This window comes from Pteropus alecto, unplaced genomic scaffold (assembly GCF_000325575.1).
Source record: "Pteropus alecto unplaced genomic scaffold, ASM32557v1 scaffold127, whole genome shotgun sequence".
Lineage (NCBI taxonomy): Eukaryota > Metazoa > Chordata > Mammalia > Chiroptera > Pteropodidae > Pteropus > Pteropus alecto.
This window is the reverse complement of record NW_006440646.1, coordinates 833,118-853,607: the sequence shown is the minus strand read 5'-3', so window position 1 is coordinate 853,607 and position 20,490 is coordinate 833,118. Positions and strand designations below refer to the sequence as shown.

At 34.3% G+C, this 20,490-nt stretch overlaps 1 protein-coding gene across 1 annotated transcript in view; it reads right to left on the bottom strand.

Moving 5' to 3' along the window:
- The window catches only part of SPEF2 (sperm flagellar 2), a 137,144-nt gene that overhangs the window by 81,567 nt on the left and 35,087 nt on the right, over nt 1-20,490 (bottom strand). The window contains exons 9-14 of the mRNA XM_015593958.2: nt 18,588-18,775; nt 17,142-17,310; nt 5,017-5,236; nt 3,343-3,497; nt 1,738-1,813; nt 332-393 (exon numbers count right to left, since the gene is read on the bottom strand). Of these exons, the coding sequence (XP_015449444.1) occupies nt 332-393; nt 1,738-1,813; nt 3,343-3,497; nt 5,017-5,236; nt 17,142-17,310; nt 18,588-18,775 (870 nt within the window). The remainder of the gene's footprint in view (nt 1-331; nt 394-1,737; nt 1,814-3,342; nt 3,498-5,016; nt 5,237-17,141; nt 17,311-18,587; nt 18,776-20,490) is intronic.

Here is a 20,490-nt window from a genome sequence, read left to right as displayed (position 1 = left end):
AAGAGAGTGTGAAAGAAAATAAAAGGCATAAATTAAGTGGTAAAGAAAAACACACAAATATATATTTGGCATAAATCTGAAATAAAACTAAAAAAACAATGTGTTTACTTTTTTACTTGGCAAAACTAAATAGCAATTCCCATTGCTTTAGATGTTAAGAATATAAAGAATATTAAGTTAAATCAGATTTAGCTAATATTTTACTATCAGATTTACTTTAAACCAAAGAGGAGCTCATTATTATTTCATTCCACTTGAAGACACACCAGAAAGCTAGGAATCATGATACATTTCAGTATAGTAGTAGCCAAAATTAGATTAGAGTACTTACTTTAGAGAAATCATCATTCAATTCGACATTTTCAGCTTTTGGTATTTCATTGGTATCAGTACCTAGCAACAGGAAAAGTGGTGAGAACAAATGCAATATTTACATCTAACGACCATTTAGCATTTGACCGTCTATGGTTTTGGACAGCTGGGTTATCGGATCCAGCTATGTCTGAGCTACTCAGTGGAAGGAAGTAATAGAATCACCACAGCACGGCTTTTACCCTCATTCCACAACGTAAAGATCCTGGTCACCGTGTGGCTTGGTGTTTTCCGCTTCCTCCCCATATGACTCACTCATAATATTACCATTAGAAATACTTTAATACAGTTTGGGTTTTCTTTTCAGAAAAGCAACCAAGTTCTCAAGAGATGTTAAAAGGTTAATTCTCGATATTTTTATTTTCCTGGATTATCTAGTTATAAGTAACGAACAAGTCTAAAAGTGGAGAACTAGAAGTCAGAGAGGTTTTTTGGTTAAATTCTATGGAAAAATAAAAAGTTTTCAAAGTCCATTTATAATTAACTGTACTTTTGTAATAAAACAGGTTATACAGGACTTAGTTTAAAAATCAATTAAAAATATTTGATAAGAAACAAATGACGAACACAAGGGACAGATTGTGTCCTTTTAAAAGATGAAAAATCCAACCACTCTAGGCATTGCATGCTCATAATAAATCTATACATTGTCCAGCAATGATGGTATAAATGATAGGGGCACAGAAGGATTTAAACTTTATTCTAGAATACGAGAAAACTATCGAACATGGCAGAGCCTTCACTAGCACAAATAGAAAATATATTTGAGACTTAAAATCGTTTTCCATAAATGGTTCTACAAAGTATCTGAGGGACTGAAGCCCAAATCTCCAAGGAGATAATTCTTCATTAAGTTTGGGAAATTTAATTTTATTTTCCTTGCCCAAAGTTGAGAATAAACTGAGTTTTATCTAAGGAAGCACGGTTCAGGTGAATTGCAGAGACCAGAACCTGCAGCCTCCCTTGACACTGTGAATAAAGCTGTATGTAACATGCAGAGAGAGCTCCAATAGTACTAACTCATGCAGACCTGCATAGGTGAGAAGAAACAATAAAATATTGTTTCCCTGCAAAGCAAGGAAGAGGAAAGATGATTTATCCTGGTGGTTTTCATAACCACAACAAAACTAATCGACTACTTTTGCCATTTTGTCTTTTATCTCCAGTTGTAGACAAAGGTTAGGGACTTCTGTGTTTACCTTGTCCTGCCTGTCAAATGTCCATGTAGACAACTATGCAAAACTCCCTGTCTCTCCTTTCTTTCTCTGAAAGCATGTTTGTGCTTGCATGTATGTGTTCTTAACTGTTTGTCTGTCTGTACCTCTAAGGTGGATGATGGATGAGTTGTTTTGATATCTTACTTACTAAATATAGCTTTATCTTCTGATTCTGGTAATGCTTCATTTAAAACTGAGTCAGTTGAAAATTTACTTGGCAGATCCTTTGGGGAGAAAACACACACAAGGACAGTTTTTAATTTGTCATATTTTAATAGCATTCTTAATTTTATTTTTATAAGCAGGATTTGAGGAAAAAAATGTACTATTTTATCTAAAACATTAATAATATTTAGAGAGACAGAACAGGTTCCAGAAACAAACAAAATTTGATGATAATTATACTTGTGGAAACACATAGTAACCTGTAGTGTAATCTGTTTTTCAATTGGCCTTTAATTACTATGTCAAGTACACCAACAGCCATTTTGAAAATACAGTGGAATCTGAGAAAGAGGTAGAGTTTACAGAAAACCATCTTAGAAAGAACAATCCCAGAGTATCGTCCATAGCCATAAGGGAAATAAAGAAAAGACGTGTGCGTTATCTGACCCTACTGATTAGAATATGAAGAGTACCACAACATCGAAGTTGAGGCAGTCCACAATGAAAAAAACTCAGTTATTTTCAGAATTCATGGTTAAATAATACCTTCTTGGCAGCTCATGCAAATGATCTGGATTAGATTCTCTGCTAATTTATTCAATTGCAGAGACAGTACAAGAGTACTAGATTTAGAATGTGGGATCCCAATCACGGCCTAGACATTAACGAGCCTTCTGACTCCAAGCAAACCAATTCATGCTTAGGGCCTCTACTCTCTCCCAGTTAAAATCACCACATCGTGTTTCTTAAGTGGAGTACCATCCTCCTGTTTCCTGCCCTAGAATCTTCATGCAATAATATAGCCAGATGCAATACCGATGGGAATGTGAAGCAGGTAAATCATGGGAATATGATGATGGTAAATAATATGGAGACTTCCTTCCCACCCACCACAGCCCCAAGTCGAGATCTACAAGTTTAGAACAGAGGTCTGAAAACTATTGCCCTTGGACCAAATTTGGTGGGGCCAAATTATTTTTTATATGGTCCCTGGGCATGTAAAATTCCATGGGACAGCACTGTGAGCCTGGGGACTAAGATGGGCATCCTCCTCCACCTCCTGTCCATGCTCGCCTTCAGTGCTTGCTTTGGCCACTGCCCACGGCTGGCCTTGGGCTCCAACTACGTGATGGGGACTCTGCTGTTGGCCACTGCCAGGCTCTCAGTAATAGAATTTCACTCTGGGAACCAGTGACTTGGTGAACTCCTCCACAGCACTCATGCCCTACTCCCCTCCAACCCTTTGCAATTCAGCCCCTCCACCCCTTCACCAGCAAATGGCTCTTTCTTCAGGAGAATGTCTCCAGCTGAAGGTAACTAGGCACAAAGCTGGCCTATCACCCTGGACAGCTCACCTGGGGAAACCAGTCGGCGGGGGGGGGGGGGGGGATTTTTTTTCTCTTGTTATATAAATGCCCCCACAATATACTTGATTTTTCCCACTTGGCCCACAAAACCTAAAATAATTATTCTTGGGATCTTTTTAGGAGAGTTTGCCAACTTCTGGTTTAGAAGATCTCTTAGATTCCATCCAGTTTCAAATCTCTGATATAATAGGCACAAGAAAGAAAACTAAAATCACACTTGCCTGGCTTTCTTTATTATACTCCTGCAGAACTGGGAAAGTCCTTTCTTCAGCTTCATTCTGAATTGGTAGGGCCTCGCTGGCTTTTTCATTGTTATGAAATGCTTGAATAGCTTCTTGGACAAGAGTATCGATAGAAAGTATCTGAATAGGAAAGTCTAAAGTACAAACAGCAGTATTACCAATAGCTTTTTATTTAGGAAATTGCCACTATTGTCCTTCCGTGCTGGCTTCACCTTCTAACACTGTTTTTAGGGCTCCCTAACACTGCTTTTAGGGATTAAGCTGCTTTCTTTTGTATTATTGTATTAAAATACATATAACATAAAACTAACCATTTTAACCATTCTAAAAGACACATTTCGGTGGTATTTAGGTTATCCTCAATATTGTCCAACCATCACCACTATGTTTTTCCAGAAAATTTTCATCATCTCAGAAGGAAGCCCTGCACCCATTGACAGTCAGTTCCTATCATCCTATCCCTCACTCCTTCCCGCCACCGGCAACAACTAATTTGCTTTCTATCTCTAGGGATTTGCCTATTCTTGATATTTCCAATCAATGGAATCATATAATATGTGGCCTTTTGTATCTGATTTCTTTCATTTTGTACCATGTTTTCAAAGTTCATCCATGTTATGGCATGTATCAGTATTTCACCCCTTTTTATGGATGAATAATATTCCATTGTATGGATATACCATATTTTGTTATCCATTCATCAGGTGATGAACATTTGAATTAGTTCTACCTATTGGCTATTATTAATAGTGCTGCAATGAATATTCCTATACAAGGTTTTTTTTTGTTGTTTTTTTTTTCCCTTGAATACTTGTTTTCAAGGTGCTTGGGTATATATACAGTAGTGGAATTGCTGGGCTCATATGGTAATTCCTTAACTTATTGAAGATTCACCACTGCTTTCTATAATAGCTATACCATTTTACATTCCCATCAGCAATATATTCCAATTTCTCTACATCTTTACCAACACTTGTTATTTTCCATTTTTTTATTATACCCATTCTAGTGGATGTGATGTGGCTCTCATTGTGATTTTGTCAAGTTGCTTACCAAGGAGATCTTTTTCACATGACAATAATGACCTACCCTTCCCCTGTCTTAGAATATTACAAGATGGATGGGCCTCAGAGCAAATTTTGAGTTTTCCAGTGAAAAGAGAAATGGTATTGTATTATTGAACAAAAACTAACTGAACAGATGGAAATCTGTGATTTTGCTTTTAACTGTAAAAGCCAAAGGCTCATTAAAGAGAGGCTGAGAATTCAACAAATGTGAAGAATTAAAATATTTACAATTTAAATGGATTTCTCTTCTTTGTAACACATTATTAAATTCCTGCTTCATCTATTGGTAAAGTAAGTAAAATCTATGAGGAAAGTTTAAAACTGATTATTCTATTCATACTATCCATCATCATTAGATAACATTCCAATAAATCCAAGTTTGCCTGGGACAGTCACAGTTTATGACTCTATACTCCTAAGTGCCTGCCATGGACAATAAATCATGGGATCATTCTATTACAATACTTTTGATGACAGTTTCCTAATATATCACCAGATCCTCATGTATATTTTCTACAGATACGGCCATTTACACTACAGTCAATATAAATAGAATCAGGTAAGTACAAATAAAAAAGAATTCTACCTTTTTGTAGAAACTTTAGAGCAGTAGTTTTTCCACTAAATGTTTTCCCCAATAAGCATCCTTTAATAGCAAATGAAAGTGATTCAGGTACTGTTGATTCAGTTTTAGGGGGAAGAGATTTTTCAATTAGTCTGTGAATCACATGGCCCAATATGCAATTGTTGGAGGGTGGTACGTTATCAACCATTTCTTCTGGTAAAGCCCACTCTCCAACCATGTTCTGCAAAAATCACAATAAAACAAACAAAACAGCAATATTCTTAAAGGTAGAATTTAGGCATGTAAGAAATTTGAATATTGAAAGTAATCCAAATTATAGCAAACAAAAGCTAATCAATATTTTAAATAATTATATTACGTAAGTGAATAAGAACATGAATAATGCTTTCATATTAGAGAGCAGAAAAATAAGATCCACACATAAAAGTAAAAAAAAAAAACAATTCTAAAATTCTTAACAGTTTATGAAAGTAGGTATATTGAATTAACTGAGAAATCATAGTTGAGATTGAGCATTAAGATACTTAAATTGACACTATCATGAATAAGCAGAAAAGAGACAATAATAGTTTATCTGCTATCTTATGCAAGTATTAAGCGTATTTTAAAGTAAGAAAGATAAAACTTTCATGTTCAATATGGTATCCTCTCAGTCTACTACGTTTGACTCCCAGAGTTTTTAGGTTCCTTGCTGAAATGATTAAACAATTAGAGGGAAAGGGAAATAAAACTAGAAATTGATTTTTGCATAATAAAAATTGATTTTTGTATAATGAAACTAGAAATTGATTTTTGAAAGATATCAAAAATATAAATACTTAAAAATTAAAATCATTCTTTTTTTTCCCCGCTCCCCCTAAAAACTATTCTTTATGAATAAATCTTCAAGAGGAAAGTAAAAGTATAAATGTCCAAAAAGAACATTAAAACAATAAATTTATTAAAAACGTAGAATGGGATCAAACTGTACTGAGAGGAAAATACATAGTACTTTAGCATAAAAATGCCCTGACTGAAAATAAAAAAGAAGGGAAATTAATAAACAAATCATTGAAATAGGAAAAATAAAAAATAAATAAAAGAAACAAAGAAATAGAAACCCATAAAAATGGAAGCTGATAAATTAGAGAGAAAACTACTGAGATACCTTTTACTGATATATTTCTATAACTTGTCCATTCTAATCATGATAATGAAATTACTACTACTTTTGAACAAAGGGGAAGAATAGACAGTATTAATTTTATAACATAATAGGAAAGAAAGTAATAACAGATTTTAAGGACACTAAAAATATTATGTATAACTCTACTATAATAAATTTTAATTTATATAAAAATGATATTTTAGAAAAGTAAAAATGGTTAAAATTAAATGGCCTATTTGAAAAAATGAAAGCCATGAAAGAAATAGAAGTTGTCAAAGAACCATATCCTTAGGAAACTTGAAGTCCCTGATGATTTACAAAAAAATTTTCATTCCTTAATTAAACATAAATTGAAATGTTTTTAGTCTTCCGAAGTATGGAGGAAAACAGAAAGCTTTCCAATTGACCTGACAAAACTAACATAACCCTGACACCAAAAATGTATCAAAGATAATTGACAAAAATAGCATCCGAAAAGAGAACTACAAGTCAATCTCAATTGGAAATATTTCGCAAGAGTCATGCATACAATATTAGCAAAATCGGTATTATATTAAGTGAAAATGAAGATACGAATTGACATTTACTATACACACTATGTGCCATATACTGTCGTTTTCATGAATTATCTTACATGATTCTCACAGAACTCTTACACAAGTAGCATTATCTTTCCAATTTTGTAGAAGAAACAACTGAGTATTATGGAAGCTAAATTTCTTGTCTGTGGTCACAACAAAAAAACAATGACAGAGCCTGGATTGGAGCCCGGGCAGGCAGATTCCAGGACATGTGCTCATAGCCTATACTATATTGAAATTGTCTCACCATGAATGAATGAGGTATTTCATGAATATAGGAAACGATACATACTAGAATACCTATTATTATATCACATTAGTAGGCTAAAATAATAATAATAATAATAATAATAATAATAATAAAAAGTATATGACCATTTTGACCACGAAGCATCTGATAAATTTCAAAATTTATTTGTGATGAGAAAAAAATACAAGTAAAATTAAAACAAAACAAATCTCTCAATATGCTATGAATTGAAGATGACTTCTCTATTACTTTCTGGAGCGATATGTAAGAGTGGGCAAAAATGAAAAATATATTTTTCCATTAAAGGTAAGAATATGAAAAAGATGCTCATCATTAGCATTAGTAGTCACACTATTTTGAAGGTTCTAGCCAATGCAAATGAGGAAAAAGAAAGCAGTAGCAACATGCCTAGAAGTAATGGAGGCCGCTACGGAGTTGAGTTCCTGGTGCAGAGGTCGTTGCTGCAACCTGAACTGCTCGTGCTCTGCAGTGGTGGTGGTGGGGACAGTTTCCTCCTCAGACCTTGCTGCGATGGTACTTATCATCTTCCCTGAAAGTTTAACTGTGAGCCTGGTTCTAGAACCCACTTACTGATTCACTGAATTACCCAACATAACCTAATAATTTTTTTTCCTGCTTACTTAGCAAGAGTCAAATTTTTTGCTTGCAATTAAGAGCTTTGATACAAATCATTGGAATTGATGAAAATATATAGTTTCTATATAGAAAGCCTCAAAATTATATTGCGCATAATAAAAATGACTTGAATAAAAGGCAAGTTAAAAAAGTTCAAATTATAAATCATTTAATTCTTCTCCAAATTAACCTGATTTAATATGACAACAGAAGTTCTAGTCTCATTTTTTTCCTGCAGGATGATATGACAAATGATTCTGAAACTAAAGCAGAAAAAGAAATACAATGAATAAAAATATTCGTTTAAAAAACCTAAAAAGGAAAGTAATAAAGGAATGTTTTCTTACCAGATATTAAAGCATTCAAGAAGAGAGCAATGAAAAGAATGAGTTGCTGAAACAGAATATTCGGTGCACAAAAATATAAATTCTAGAAACAGATCTAAGTATATGTAAGAACTTAGCCCTAACAAGATTTATATTTCACATTATCAGAGAAAGAATAGATAATTTTATAACTGGTATTGGAATAACTAGGCATACATTTGAGAAAAATAAAGTTAGATATCCTTATATTTTTCATGAAAATGGATTAGACTAATGAAAGATGTAGCAAAGAAATCATGAAGGCACCGACATTTGCATGAATATATATATGGTCTAGGACGACTTTTTTAAGCATGAAAGCCACAAAAGAAAAGGCTGATAAATTTGATTACATGAAAATAAAATATTTTGCACATTCTCAAACATGCACACAAGCATACACACACACAATTTAAAAATAAAGGGAGAGTGATTACAACATATATGCTTGACAAAGAGTTAAGAGTCTTAAATAGAATAAAATAGTCAATGGGTTTTTGAATATTCAAATTAATAGTAATAAAGATATCCAAATAAAACAATGACACATCATAAATAAAAAAATTTGCCTAACATAGAAAGATGTCATACTTCTTATTCAATATTGGTGGGAGAATAAATTAGTACATTGCTTTATTGTATTTTCTAAAGTGTCCATAGTTGCTATAATATCAATGTTCTAATGATAAAAGTAATTAAGATATATAAAACAGATAAGATTTAGGATTTAGCTTATATACAAATTGCTGATTGAAAAATTACGTAAGATGGTATTTTTCTGAAGTCACATGAAGATCTTGGAAAATTATCTTCAATGAATATAAAACAAATTTAGTAACATAATTAGGTGACAATTTCATAATATAGATATTCTATCCACAATATGCCACAAGGAGTAGAAATACATGTCATTTTTTATATAATTTAAGATTATTTTGAATTAGTACATATAACCCATTTATCAAACTATTCAAACTTCAAAAAACTCTGATGTATTGTTTCAGTGGTGTAGAAAATTATAAATTCCAGGATATATCAGCTTATCAGATTTTATTAAAATCATGTAAGTCTTCTCCAAATCTTATCAAAGATGATCAGTTCTATTAGCACTTCCTCTATTATATCACTTGCCCCCAAAATCTTAACTTAGTCTCCTTATTCCAAATAATTTAGGTAGCAGGAGGAATAGCCATCGAGGGAAAAAAATGAGCTCTCCCAGCAACATACGTTCTCTTGAAAACCAAAAAGGGAATGAAAAAAGCAGAGTACATTATATTTCTTTAAGAAACACTGGTCAACTTCTGCTAGTCTAAATTGCCTGTATAGCTTCAAGTCAGATTTTTTTCCTAAGGAGGAAGGTATATGTCTTTATCTTGACTATATGTCAAGATATATATGTGTATATACATATATTCTATATGACAGCATAAATATATATGCTGTCACGTATCAATATATGTGTGTAAATATGTGTATATATTTACATATGCTATGCCATTTATAAATAAATACATGCCTATATTCTTGCATTTTCTTTCATATTCATCCAATATTTGACCAAAAAAATGTTTGCTCAGAACATAAATTGTCAAATTCAATAAGTGCTATAGATGGCTTGTCTGGTTTGGTGCCAGAATGTCTGATGTGACAACACAAGAGATAAGGAAATACTTTTGAAGCTCAAAATAAATTAAAAAAAAAAAACTCACAAAGCATTCATAATAGGTTTTTTTTAAATTGGTGAAATTTAGTTCTATATAAAATAATTATACTAGACTGTCACTTCTACCCTTTATTTGTAAAATTTATTTTGCTTTAGTTTAATGTCTTTGGTTTTTCAAAAACTTCTGTGCATAATAATTATATACATTGTTCAAAATTAGCTAAATACTGAAAAGATTTAAATGATTATTGATTGCATTATAATTGCTTACTTGCCTCTGCTTTCATTTATCGGAATTGTTTATACTTCTAATTAGACAAGTGATAATTAATTTATGTAATGTGACCAATCAGAAACTAACCAAGTAAAACAACAGAAACCAGAGAACTTATGTTATCTTAAAATAAAAAAAGGCTCTAAGGCCAAGGCCGAGTTTAAATGGCAACTTTCCAATGTTCTAATGATTTTGAGCTATGCCATGATTTAACCCATTCTAAAGAAGACAGTCTGTGACTTAAATCAGATAACTTGTGTTCCCATGATAGCTGTGCTGCTTATTTGCATTGTACTCAGGTCAATTCCCTCATCTTTGCATGACAGTATCTATTTCTTGGGCTTGTTGTAAAGTTTGAATGAAATGTCTATATCAGTAGCAGATGTGACTGCCAACTTTAAAAGCTTAACTAAGAAGTTCTCAGGCTGCTGTGAGAATCACCTGATAGTACCACAAAGGAGGGTAAGAGTGTCCACATCTCTGGAAGGACCACATTCGGCTTGCGCCCCAATCAGAAAAGCATGCGTCCTCACGATGCAGGCAGAATAAAGCCTCTTCCATCACTGAATTAGTTGTAGAATGTGACCAAACACAATGGGTTAGAATGTTGACCATGAAGAGAACTGAATGCTTAAGTTAGGAAAAGGATTGAGGCCTGACCTGTGGAGATAAGCTGGTCAAAGATTTAGAAGGACACATTTTTCAGAACCACCTTAAAAACACAGGTTAAGACCAAGGATAAACTGTAAGTCAAGGTAAACACCTCACGTTGAAACAAGAACATGATAAGTGAAGAGGAGGTCAGAACTGGAAAAAGAGAGAAATTCAGACCATAATGAAGATTACTATTTTAACTACAAGTAGTGTAACTAAAGAGATTTTCTAGTTCATTAGTGAAGAAGAACCAAAAATTTTTACCAGATCCCTATTTTATACAGCTTGATATATATAATTAAACAATAAAATCATACTAAAGAAAAATTAAATAATAAAACATCTAGCTGTTACTCTTTCAGGTATTGTTATAAACAGACATGTGACTATCAGTTTCAGAAGTCTCATGGCCAGAGTGGGCAATGCCAGGTAAGAATCACCTGGTATAAACTATTGCTTTAGTAAGACACATTTTTTATGTGTATAGATGTGCTCCTTGGTACTAGCACTAATTAATGTCAACTTACATGCATATATAAGTAATTATTAAGATCTTTTATTTTTATTGTGACTATATAAATATCATCAGTATGTATTTTTGAGAAACTGTAAGTACAAGACTCAAGATCTACCAACTCCTCATCTACCTACACATACGAGATTAGGAAACTACAACAGAGTAAACAGCCTCTGCCTTGGGTTAAAAGTCACAACCTATTTTCTAGTAATATTTTTATTAATTGCCTACATGGACCTTTCAAAAAACTGAATTCTAAATTCCTGGGATGATTATCCCCACCCCCATCCTTTTTTTTTTTTTCCTGTTTTCAGATTACATGGACCTAACACTGCTTACCAGCCTGGATCCAATGGTTCTCTGTATGGTGTTGTGGGTACCTCAAGGTTACCTAGACTTCTGATTCTGGTTACTTCCAGTCTGTTATGTCTTTTTTGTTTCCTAAGTCAGTATCCTTGGTCCACTAGTTATTAACCATGGCTTAAAGCATCATGAGCATTTACAGGTAGCACTTTCTTGGGAACCATGTGCTTGAATGTGGACTGAAGTGTACACTTAAAGGGCACGCCCAAGATCTTCCGTGTGGTGTGTTCAGTTCACTAGATACCCTCCTTGATCGTAACATTGCCCAAGTGGTTAGACGATGATGCTGGTGGAGCTGCTTGATTTTCTCTACATATTTTGTTTACTTCTCTAAAAGTGATTACCTTTGGACCAAAGCAAATATACCTCATTCTCATTTCTTCCCCCATGTAAAGACCCACTTTGAGAAAAGGACTTCTTCACCTACCCTTTTAAAGAGAGGGGAGACATGGTTCACTTTGATCAATCTGGGCCTTGGAAAAGAATCATCAGTCCATAAAATACGAGTGTCACTAACACAATATTCAACTAACAACCCACAATGTGTTATGCCAATGATATTTAGTAGTGACATTTGAATGTGGCTTTTGTAGAGCGGTGATGCTTGTCTGAAAGTACACACAATCCAGTGTCCTCACAGATGGCTAAGATTTACCAACATAACTTCCCAGGGAGATACTACGCTTATGCTGTTTTTGATAGCATAGTTTCCTTGGAGTTCCTTGAAATACAATCTTTTAACCTATATGTAATAAAACCCAATGACAGACAGATTACCCTGGTACAATGGCCTAAGAACTTAGAGTAGAAGCTTCTGATAAATTGACTTCAAGAAACACCACATGTAGTGACTCCACAAAATGAGGCTATGCCCCTTTTAGAGTACACCACAACACTGTCCTACCAAGACATGCAAGCTGCCTAATTCTGCATCCACTGTGACTGGCTTTTCTTGGCACACCATGGCAGGAAGTGAGGAAGAGAAGAAAGTCTGCCATACCTGAAATACAACTAAGGTTTGTAGTTGCAGCTTCAGGGGTCGTAGTAGCTATTACCAATTCTCAAATTCCAGGGGACATTCTATTTATGTTCTTCATGATGGACTTTTCTTTAGCTATTCAAGGCTTCCACTTCACCAACGTTTTCCATTTTTTATTGGTGTGAACCCCTGTGAGCACTTTTTGACCTGCCCAGCCTCTCTTGGAGCACAATTACCACTTGTTCTGCATCTTCTAAGATGGTGGCTTTCAAATATTTTTGGCCAGGACCTTCCATAAAAAATATATTTTATATTGTTACCCGGTATTTGTGTGCGGTTATATATAAAATAGAAAAAAGGCTTTATGAAATACTTATCCTTACTACTGGTGATGTGCTTTATTTTCTATTGTACTGCATTGCATCATATTCATTTTGTTGTGTTTCTATTTTTAAAAATTAAGTGATGATTGTGACCCATAAATTAATTTCACAATCTGTTCTCAATCCACTCTCTTAAAAACAAAAAATAAAGGGTATTTTTGTATCTAAGCACCATTTTGGAATCATCCCTTAGATATTTACAAATAGGAGAGTAAATCCTTAACTTTATACTAACAGCGACTCGACCTAGAAAGTTACCAAGTGCGTATTTATTTATCAAAGTATATTTTTAAAATAATAATATAATTCCAGGTGCAATTTCTCATAATTGATAATAAAGATACAGTTTTTTTTACATCTTTATATCTTATTGTGTGATTTCTTTTAGATCTGAGTTATGGGTTGCTTATTTTATAGTATCTTAGAAAATAATTTCTTGTACAATTACTGTTTTAAATTTTGTTTCATAAATCACTAAAAACTCATCGAATCATATCAGGTATACTTATTCAAAATGCAGCGAAACTTCAGGCCTTTTGGAAAATAGACCAATCAACAGTTAAATTGTATCCTAAGGAAAATTTAGTAAATGAGAGATGAGATAATTTGGGCAGAAAATGATGTCTTAACCAGGAACAACCCAATCTCCCATTTATAATATTCTAATTCATTGGACAACCACATATTTCCCTTTAACATTTTTAAAATATGCCCAAGATTGATATGTTCAGCAGTTACTAAAATATTTTGATGAGGTAGGTGACTCTTAGATACTCAAAATATACTTCCTGAGCTTAGTTTGGTCTACATGTTTGAAATTAAATGAAGTCGTGGAAAAAAAAATACAAAGTTAGGGAGAGTATAAAAATAAGCTCACAGTTCATAGGGTTAATAATACATAACTTAGTTTTGAGTTAATACATTTAAACTAACTGATGCCTATGCATACTAAACTTGGCTGGAAATTCACCTCTTCCAGTGGGTCCCCATGATCTCCTGTGCTTGTCCACATTTAACATCATGCTCTGCAATGGTTTCTCTCTCACCCTCACTAAACTGTGGGCACCGTGCAGGAAGGATCTCCATCTTAATCAGCTTTATATCCCCAATACCTAGAACAGTGCTGGCACATAGCTGGCACTCAATATGAATTGATTACATTAATAAATCAATCAATAGTATAGGCTCAATACATGGTAATTGAAAGGGTGGTTGGGTATCTTAACTGATAGAAAGTTTATCTCACGTAACCTGGCAGCTCTGGTGGGCTTCTTGACCATTGTATGGGCCCTGTTTGATAGCAAGGTTCCAGTGAGAAGAATGAATACTGTCCTGTCCTTCCCTTAACAAGGAGGAAGAGAGGAGAAGGCAGTTAGCTGATGTGTAACTAAATTCTGACTTCTCACCCAGGAGCTGTCATGGGTTGGGATCTGTATTGGAGCCCAGTTTAAAGGTCTCAGAACAACTTGAAAAGATGAACTGGCTCTGCTAAGTGAGCTTGGTAGCCTTTCTAAGTCACGTGACCTCCAGTCAGGTCACGGTATGGTTAACTACCTGGCCACACCTTTCTACCAGACAATCCAGCCTTTAGATTTCAGAGGAGCTGCAGGCATGGGATGTACACCTCTCACTGATGTTGGCGGGTTAGCTGTACCTCCAGAGAGAAGGTATGCCTCTACATGCTTCTGAGCTACAGTGCTCAGTCTGGGCCACATATCTGTTGCCAAGAAGTATAAACGTAGTACAAAGCAACCAGGGAAAGGCAGAAGTTAACTTTCCTTCACCTCCATGCTGAGCTGCAGACTGTTCTGGCTCGAAGCCAATGCCTGTCTATTACATAACTCATTGTTATCCTATGGCTGTTGCCTGGGAATCCCAGTGGGATCCTACCTGTTCCATGTTGCTGTTCCTGCCTCCTGCCTAGGAGTAATGAATGATATTTCTGGCTATACTACTCCTGAACTGAAGCACCTCACATGCAGCCATTCTATAAATAGCATGTGATGATTTAGAAAATAATGTTAAGAAATAAGAGTCAAATATTCATCAGCTACATCTGATATATACATCAGTAAAAATTTGTTTTATACCAATTTCTAGGTGTAAAAATTAAAAATGTTAAGAATGATAGTTTACTCTAATAGAGCTTTAAAAGTATAGGCTCAAATCCAGGAGGTATCGGTTCTTTAAAAATGGTATTTATGGGCATCAATAAAGTATGCTAAGGATGTAAAACTTCTGAAGATTAATTAGCAAGTTATGCATTTAGTTGAAGGATTAAAAATGTTGGGCAAATTTAGCAATGAGAAAAATGGACAACTGTTTCCTTTAGCTAAACCGTGTTGTGTTGTCCCTCCACATCCTGTGAAAGACCACTTAAGCCAGATAATATATTTTACAAGTTCAAACATTTATTTTTCACTTGCATTGCAGGAACACTTAACAAGATCCTGAAGAGATTAAAAAAAAAAAAAAAGCTCTAGCAATAAGGGAATGAATAATTGGATAGTTTACAGTACATATATCCTAACATCTGTGTGTGGTATATTTTCTATCATGTAGTCAAAAGGAGCAGAGTGTAAATCAGAAATCCTCAGGTAATTTTCACTTCTAGAAAAACAGGAAAGGCTATATAAACAAAATAAACTGCACTGCCAGACGTTCACATACTCCTAACGAAAGTTTACGATTTCCTGCAAAAGAAATGTACCAGCTGCTTCAGGATGTGGGTAAGACAAGCATGTTCCGGTGGTAACAATTTCCCAAACAAGAAAAAAAGTTAAAAAGACAAATCTTTGCTAGGCTGCAGACTACCAGGTCTCCTATTTATGAGCAACAAGAATATAGTAGATAGAGATGTTTGAGAAATAACTTAGAAATCAATATTCCATGAATCAGCAAAATCTGTCAAATAAAATGACTTTTACTTACAATGGAAAGAAATAGCTTTACCTCGCTGGATACTGTGGAGAATTTTATTATGAAGCATTAGACTTTAGGTTGACACACTAGATCTAGTAAAATCTACAACCAAACAAAATAAATATACACATAATCCTGTAAGATTCTAGTCAATCCTTAATAAATAATATTTTTTTTTAGTAATACAAATACAGATTCATCCAGTTAAAACACAGTGTACATTTAGTTTCTCACAATCTCATTTGCTTTCCCTATCTTTTTTCATAAGCTTATCTTCTTTCAATGGTTACATATTCGTGCTATTTTACACTTTGCTCTGTTCATTATCATTCGTTATTTTATTCACGCATCCTTTCAACAAACATTTATTGAGTGTTTGCTAAATATCAGCAAACGATTGGGCCAAATCAGCTTTCCTTCTCTTTTTTTTTCCATGTTGCACTCACTACCCTTCTAAATCTCATTCAATATTTCTAATAATAAAAAAGCCTCGTTCTTTATTCCATTGCTGTTGATCTCCCCAGAACTTCTATCCAACAGCTATTAATTTTACCTCTTTTCTCCTAAAGGTGGGACAAAGTGGGGTGGAGAGAGCAGGACGGTGAGGAAAGAAACCGACATGTATTATTTGCATCCAACATGCAGTGAGTGCACCTGGCTTACCGTGTAATACATATTACCTTAAGTTTCACAACAACAAAATAAGGTTGATGAATTGGGAAACTGAGTCTCTCAGAACTTACGAGACTGGCTGCCTAAGATCTTGCACTGCTAGCAGCTGGCAGTGCCGATGATGAGACCTCTAAACCAGGTTGTGTTGTCCCTCTACACCCTGTGAAAGACCACTTAAGCCAGATAAGATATTCTGGGGTCTGTCTAACCCCAAAAGCTTTTCAGCAGCTCTTCTAAGAAGCAAAATTGTTACCCGATACCTTTTTTTTTTAATCTCTGAATAAAATTTTGTTGGAATCTATACAACTCATAAAGCTCAGGCCTCTTCCTCTTCCATTTGCCTCCAAAAATGATATACTATTAACAAAAAAATTTTAAAAAATACCTTTAACAAGGACAAGACAACTCATACAAAGAAAACTGCTAATGAATAAATTTAAAATATTTTTTAAATTTTGAAATCTATCTGCCCAATGTATTACATTTGATTTTTTTTTCAGGTAACTCTTCTAATATTACTGGAAGTAACAGATAATAGACTATGAATAGTTAGGCATTTAAAAAAGAGTACTATAAATACAAATTAAACCAAGGGAAATGCAAACACAAAATGCCCATTTCATTAATAGAAATAAAATAAAATAATATCACAAAATTAGCATTAAAAAACACCATTTATTATGTTGAATTCTCTCTGATTATTACATATTAGTTTGTACCTTATATTCCTCATAATCACCGTTATCTAGCAAGTCCCTTTTTTCCAGTTCTACACGTTGTTCTGCAGAGGGCTTAGCTGATAGATGCTTAATAGAGGCTTGCTCATATATGGGCTTTCCATTTAGAAAGAGTTCCTTCCAATTATGCATCAGCTTATATGGAATCAGACTACAGGAAAAATAATAGTAAAAAAAGGTAGAGGTAAATCAATGGTTAGTCAAATATACCTTAGTCTTAAACCTTAGTCTTTCTATTCTCATACTCATTCTGCAAGTCTGCTGTTTGAGACTAGGAATTCTACTTGCTTTTATATTTCTGATGACTAATAAAATGTCTAGAACTTAGCAGGTTTAAATGAATGAATGCTACTTAAAGCCACTTCCAACTTCGTTATTGACTATGCACTGACAGAGCAATGCATCTAAAAATAATTAGCACTATCATAATGCTTGGGTTTTTGGATTCCCCGCTGTGATGTTAAATAGCTGAGCAACATTAGGAAGTTATTTAAATGCTCTAGTGTTGGTGTTCTTCTACGCAAAATGAACAGACTGAACACTTTCCAAGACTCCTTTAAGATGACAAAATGGTTTACATGTCTGCAAATAATTTGCAACAGAAAATCCAATGGATGGTAGTCTTATTGTTATAGCACATTTGGTAAACTTTAAAATTATTTTTCAGTAATTATTTCTATTTAAGTATGATGAATGACTAGGAGGTAACCAGACAGAGTAATAGTAAAACTGTTCCAAAAGGAACAAAATGTGCAAAGGAATAAAAGAGACTGATGTGGTTCAGATGCATTTCTCTAAAAATAGACGAGAGCTTGAAAATACAACTTAAAAAGTAGTATTTCATTCTGACACAGGCTAAACATAGATGAACTTTGAAGACATTACACTAGATGAAATAAGCCAGACACAGAAGAATACCGTACGATTCCACTTACGTGAGGTACTTAGAATAGACAAATTCCCTTGTTAACTTTCTACTTTAATTTGAATTTTCCTTTGTTTTTATTTTGGTATATTCTTAAAATTTTTGTTTCACCGAATATTTTCTTACTCATACTTTGATTCTTTTTAGAAACAAGGTGCAATAAAAATAAATAGCATTAATTAGTAAGATAATCTTCAAATAATTCCAGTCTTCTAGGAAGTTCTGAGTGTTTCAGATAAATGATCTTAGCTGTCTTAGTAAATTATAGAGAATTTAGATATAGAATTTAAATGTTAAAAGACACATAAATACACATTAAATAAGGCTACTCGGTGGGTGAGTTAGGTCAGTGATCGAGGTTCTCTGGATCCTCCTTAGTTTTCCTTTCGTGAAACATTTTTGTCTCCCTTCAATTATTAACCTTGTGTCCACTTTATAATCTTATCCTTTCTCATTCTATGTGGTATCTCTATTACATTAATTATAAAAAAAACAATACTTACTTATTTGTCAACATTCGATAGTCTGCCACTTTAGTGGACAAATCAAGTATTTGATCCAAAATTTCTGCACATATTAAATAATGCTTTTTGTAACGGGCTTGAGCTCTTTCCACAGCAATCTGCTCATGAATTGCCTTCTCTCTGATGGCTTGCTCTTCAAAATCAATCTTGGCTTGTTTTGCCAAAGCCTAAGATAGCAAAGACATTTTTTAAGTCGCCGTAATTGTGCCATGATTCAAATGAAAATAATGTCTTCATTTCAATAACCAAAATATCTCTAAATAGAATGAAACCTCCGTTTACACTGGGAAAAGATAAATAAAAGAGTACTTTCTCCTTAATACATTAAGTACTGTGTATGACAGCAAAGACAATATTGGAAATATTCCCCTATAAGCTTATCTTATTGGTAAAACATAGTACAGAGAAGAGTGGCCTAACCAGGGAAAGCCCATTGTGGATTAATGATAAACTGAATCTTAAGTGTTTTAAAAGAAGTCCTAATTTCACGGTTTCAGATAGTCAGAGTCAGGGATCACAGAGAAACAGGCAAGTCTGTGCTGGACCCCACACACAGATGGCCTCTTCATACACATTCTAGGAGCCTTAACCTAACACATTTGCTCTGGCCAATGCCTTTTGTCTTTTAGTGGGAGAGTTCCAAAATAGTGATTTATTTTTGGTAATCCCCTCATTATACTGGCCGGAGCAAATCACACATTTGCTAACAAATGTTAAAAGTGCTGAGACAACAACAAAACCTTCTGCTATTATACAGCCTCAATAAATTGATAAAATTTATTCATAGAGACATCTATTTCTGCAGAAAGTAATGAAATACTTAAGCAGTTTGTCATCACCTTCTCCTTGGTTTGCACTATTATTTTGTGTAGAAAAGTCTTTCTTCACACAAAGTACAAAGGTCAAATTCAGCATGACCAAATATGGCTTTTCACATGGCTTTACCAGCTCCTTGAGAAATTCCATCCTGTGCTAACATGCTCCAGAAACAAGACTTGCCTCCTATAATTAAACCCGGTGAGTGTAAAATGGAGGTAAACTTGGGCCTCGATGGAGCTGCGGTGGAATTCGAGCCCCAGGATGTGAGTAGAACTCAAGTACTAGTTGTGAGTTCCTGGGCAAATCAGAGCCTCCCTGTGCCTCCATTTCCTTAGTGCAAAGTGGGGATATTAACAAGATTTGGCATAAACTGGAAAACTAACCAGACCATCTCTGAGCAAACATTTAACATGATACTATTCACAAATGACTAAATTTGCAACAATGGACTAATATTGTCCATTGAACTGAAGGTATGGCTCATTTGTTTTGTTAGTGTTGTTTTATTTTGTTTGTTTTATTGCTGCTGGGAAAGCAGGTGGGCTAAGTGACCTCTAAGGTCAATCTTCTTCATTGGGCAGGTTCAGAAAATATACCAGAATTTGTTGTTGTTTTGTACAATTGTTTTATGGAGAAAGCATACAATTTAAGTACAAAGCTTTGTGGCATGCTTCACGAACTGTTAAGAGTTCAGAGGAAAGAGGAATCTGAGAAAATAGGAGTCGTTCAATGAGAATTTATGGAGAGTGACAGTAAAATGGGTCACGAGGTTGGTTTACTACAGAGTACCTGCGAAGCGTGTGGAAATATTTAGGATGTGATGAAACCAAAACCTTAAAGGGAACTGTGAAATGTCCCTAGAAGGAACAGAGCAGCTTTCCTCCCTCTTCTCATGCCTTTCTTCCATTTTTGTAGCTATCTAGTCTTCTATCTCTACTCACCCCCCAACTCTGCACTAAACCCACCATAATTTCCTGTTCCACTGCAAAGTGGGTTGCAGTCCTAAAAAAAAGAAAAAAGGAAAGGAAGAAGGAAGTCTGCGGGAGGCAGTAAATCTCAGCGG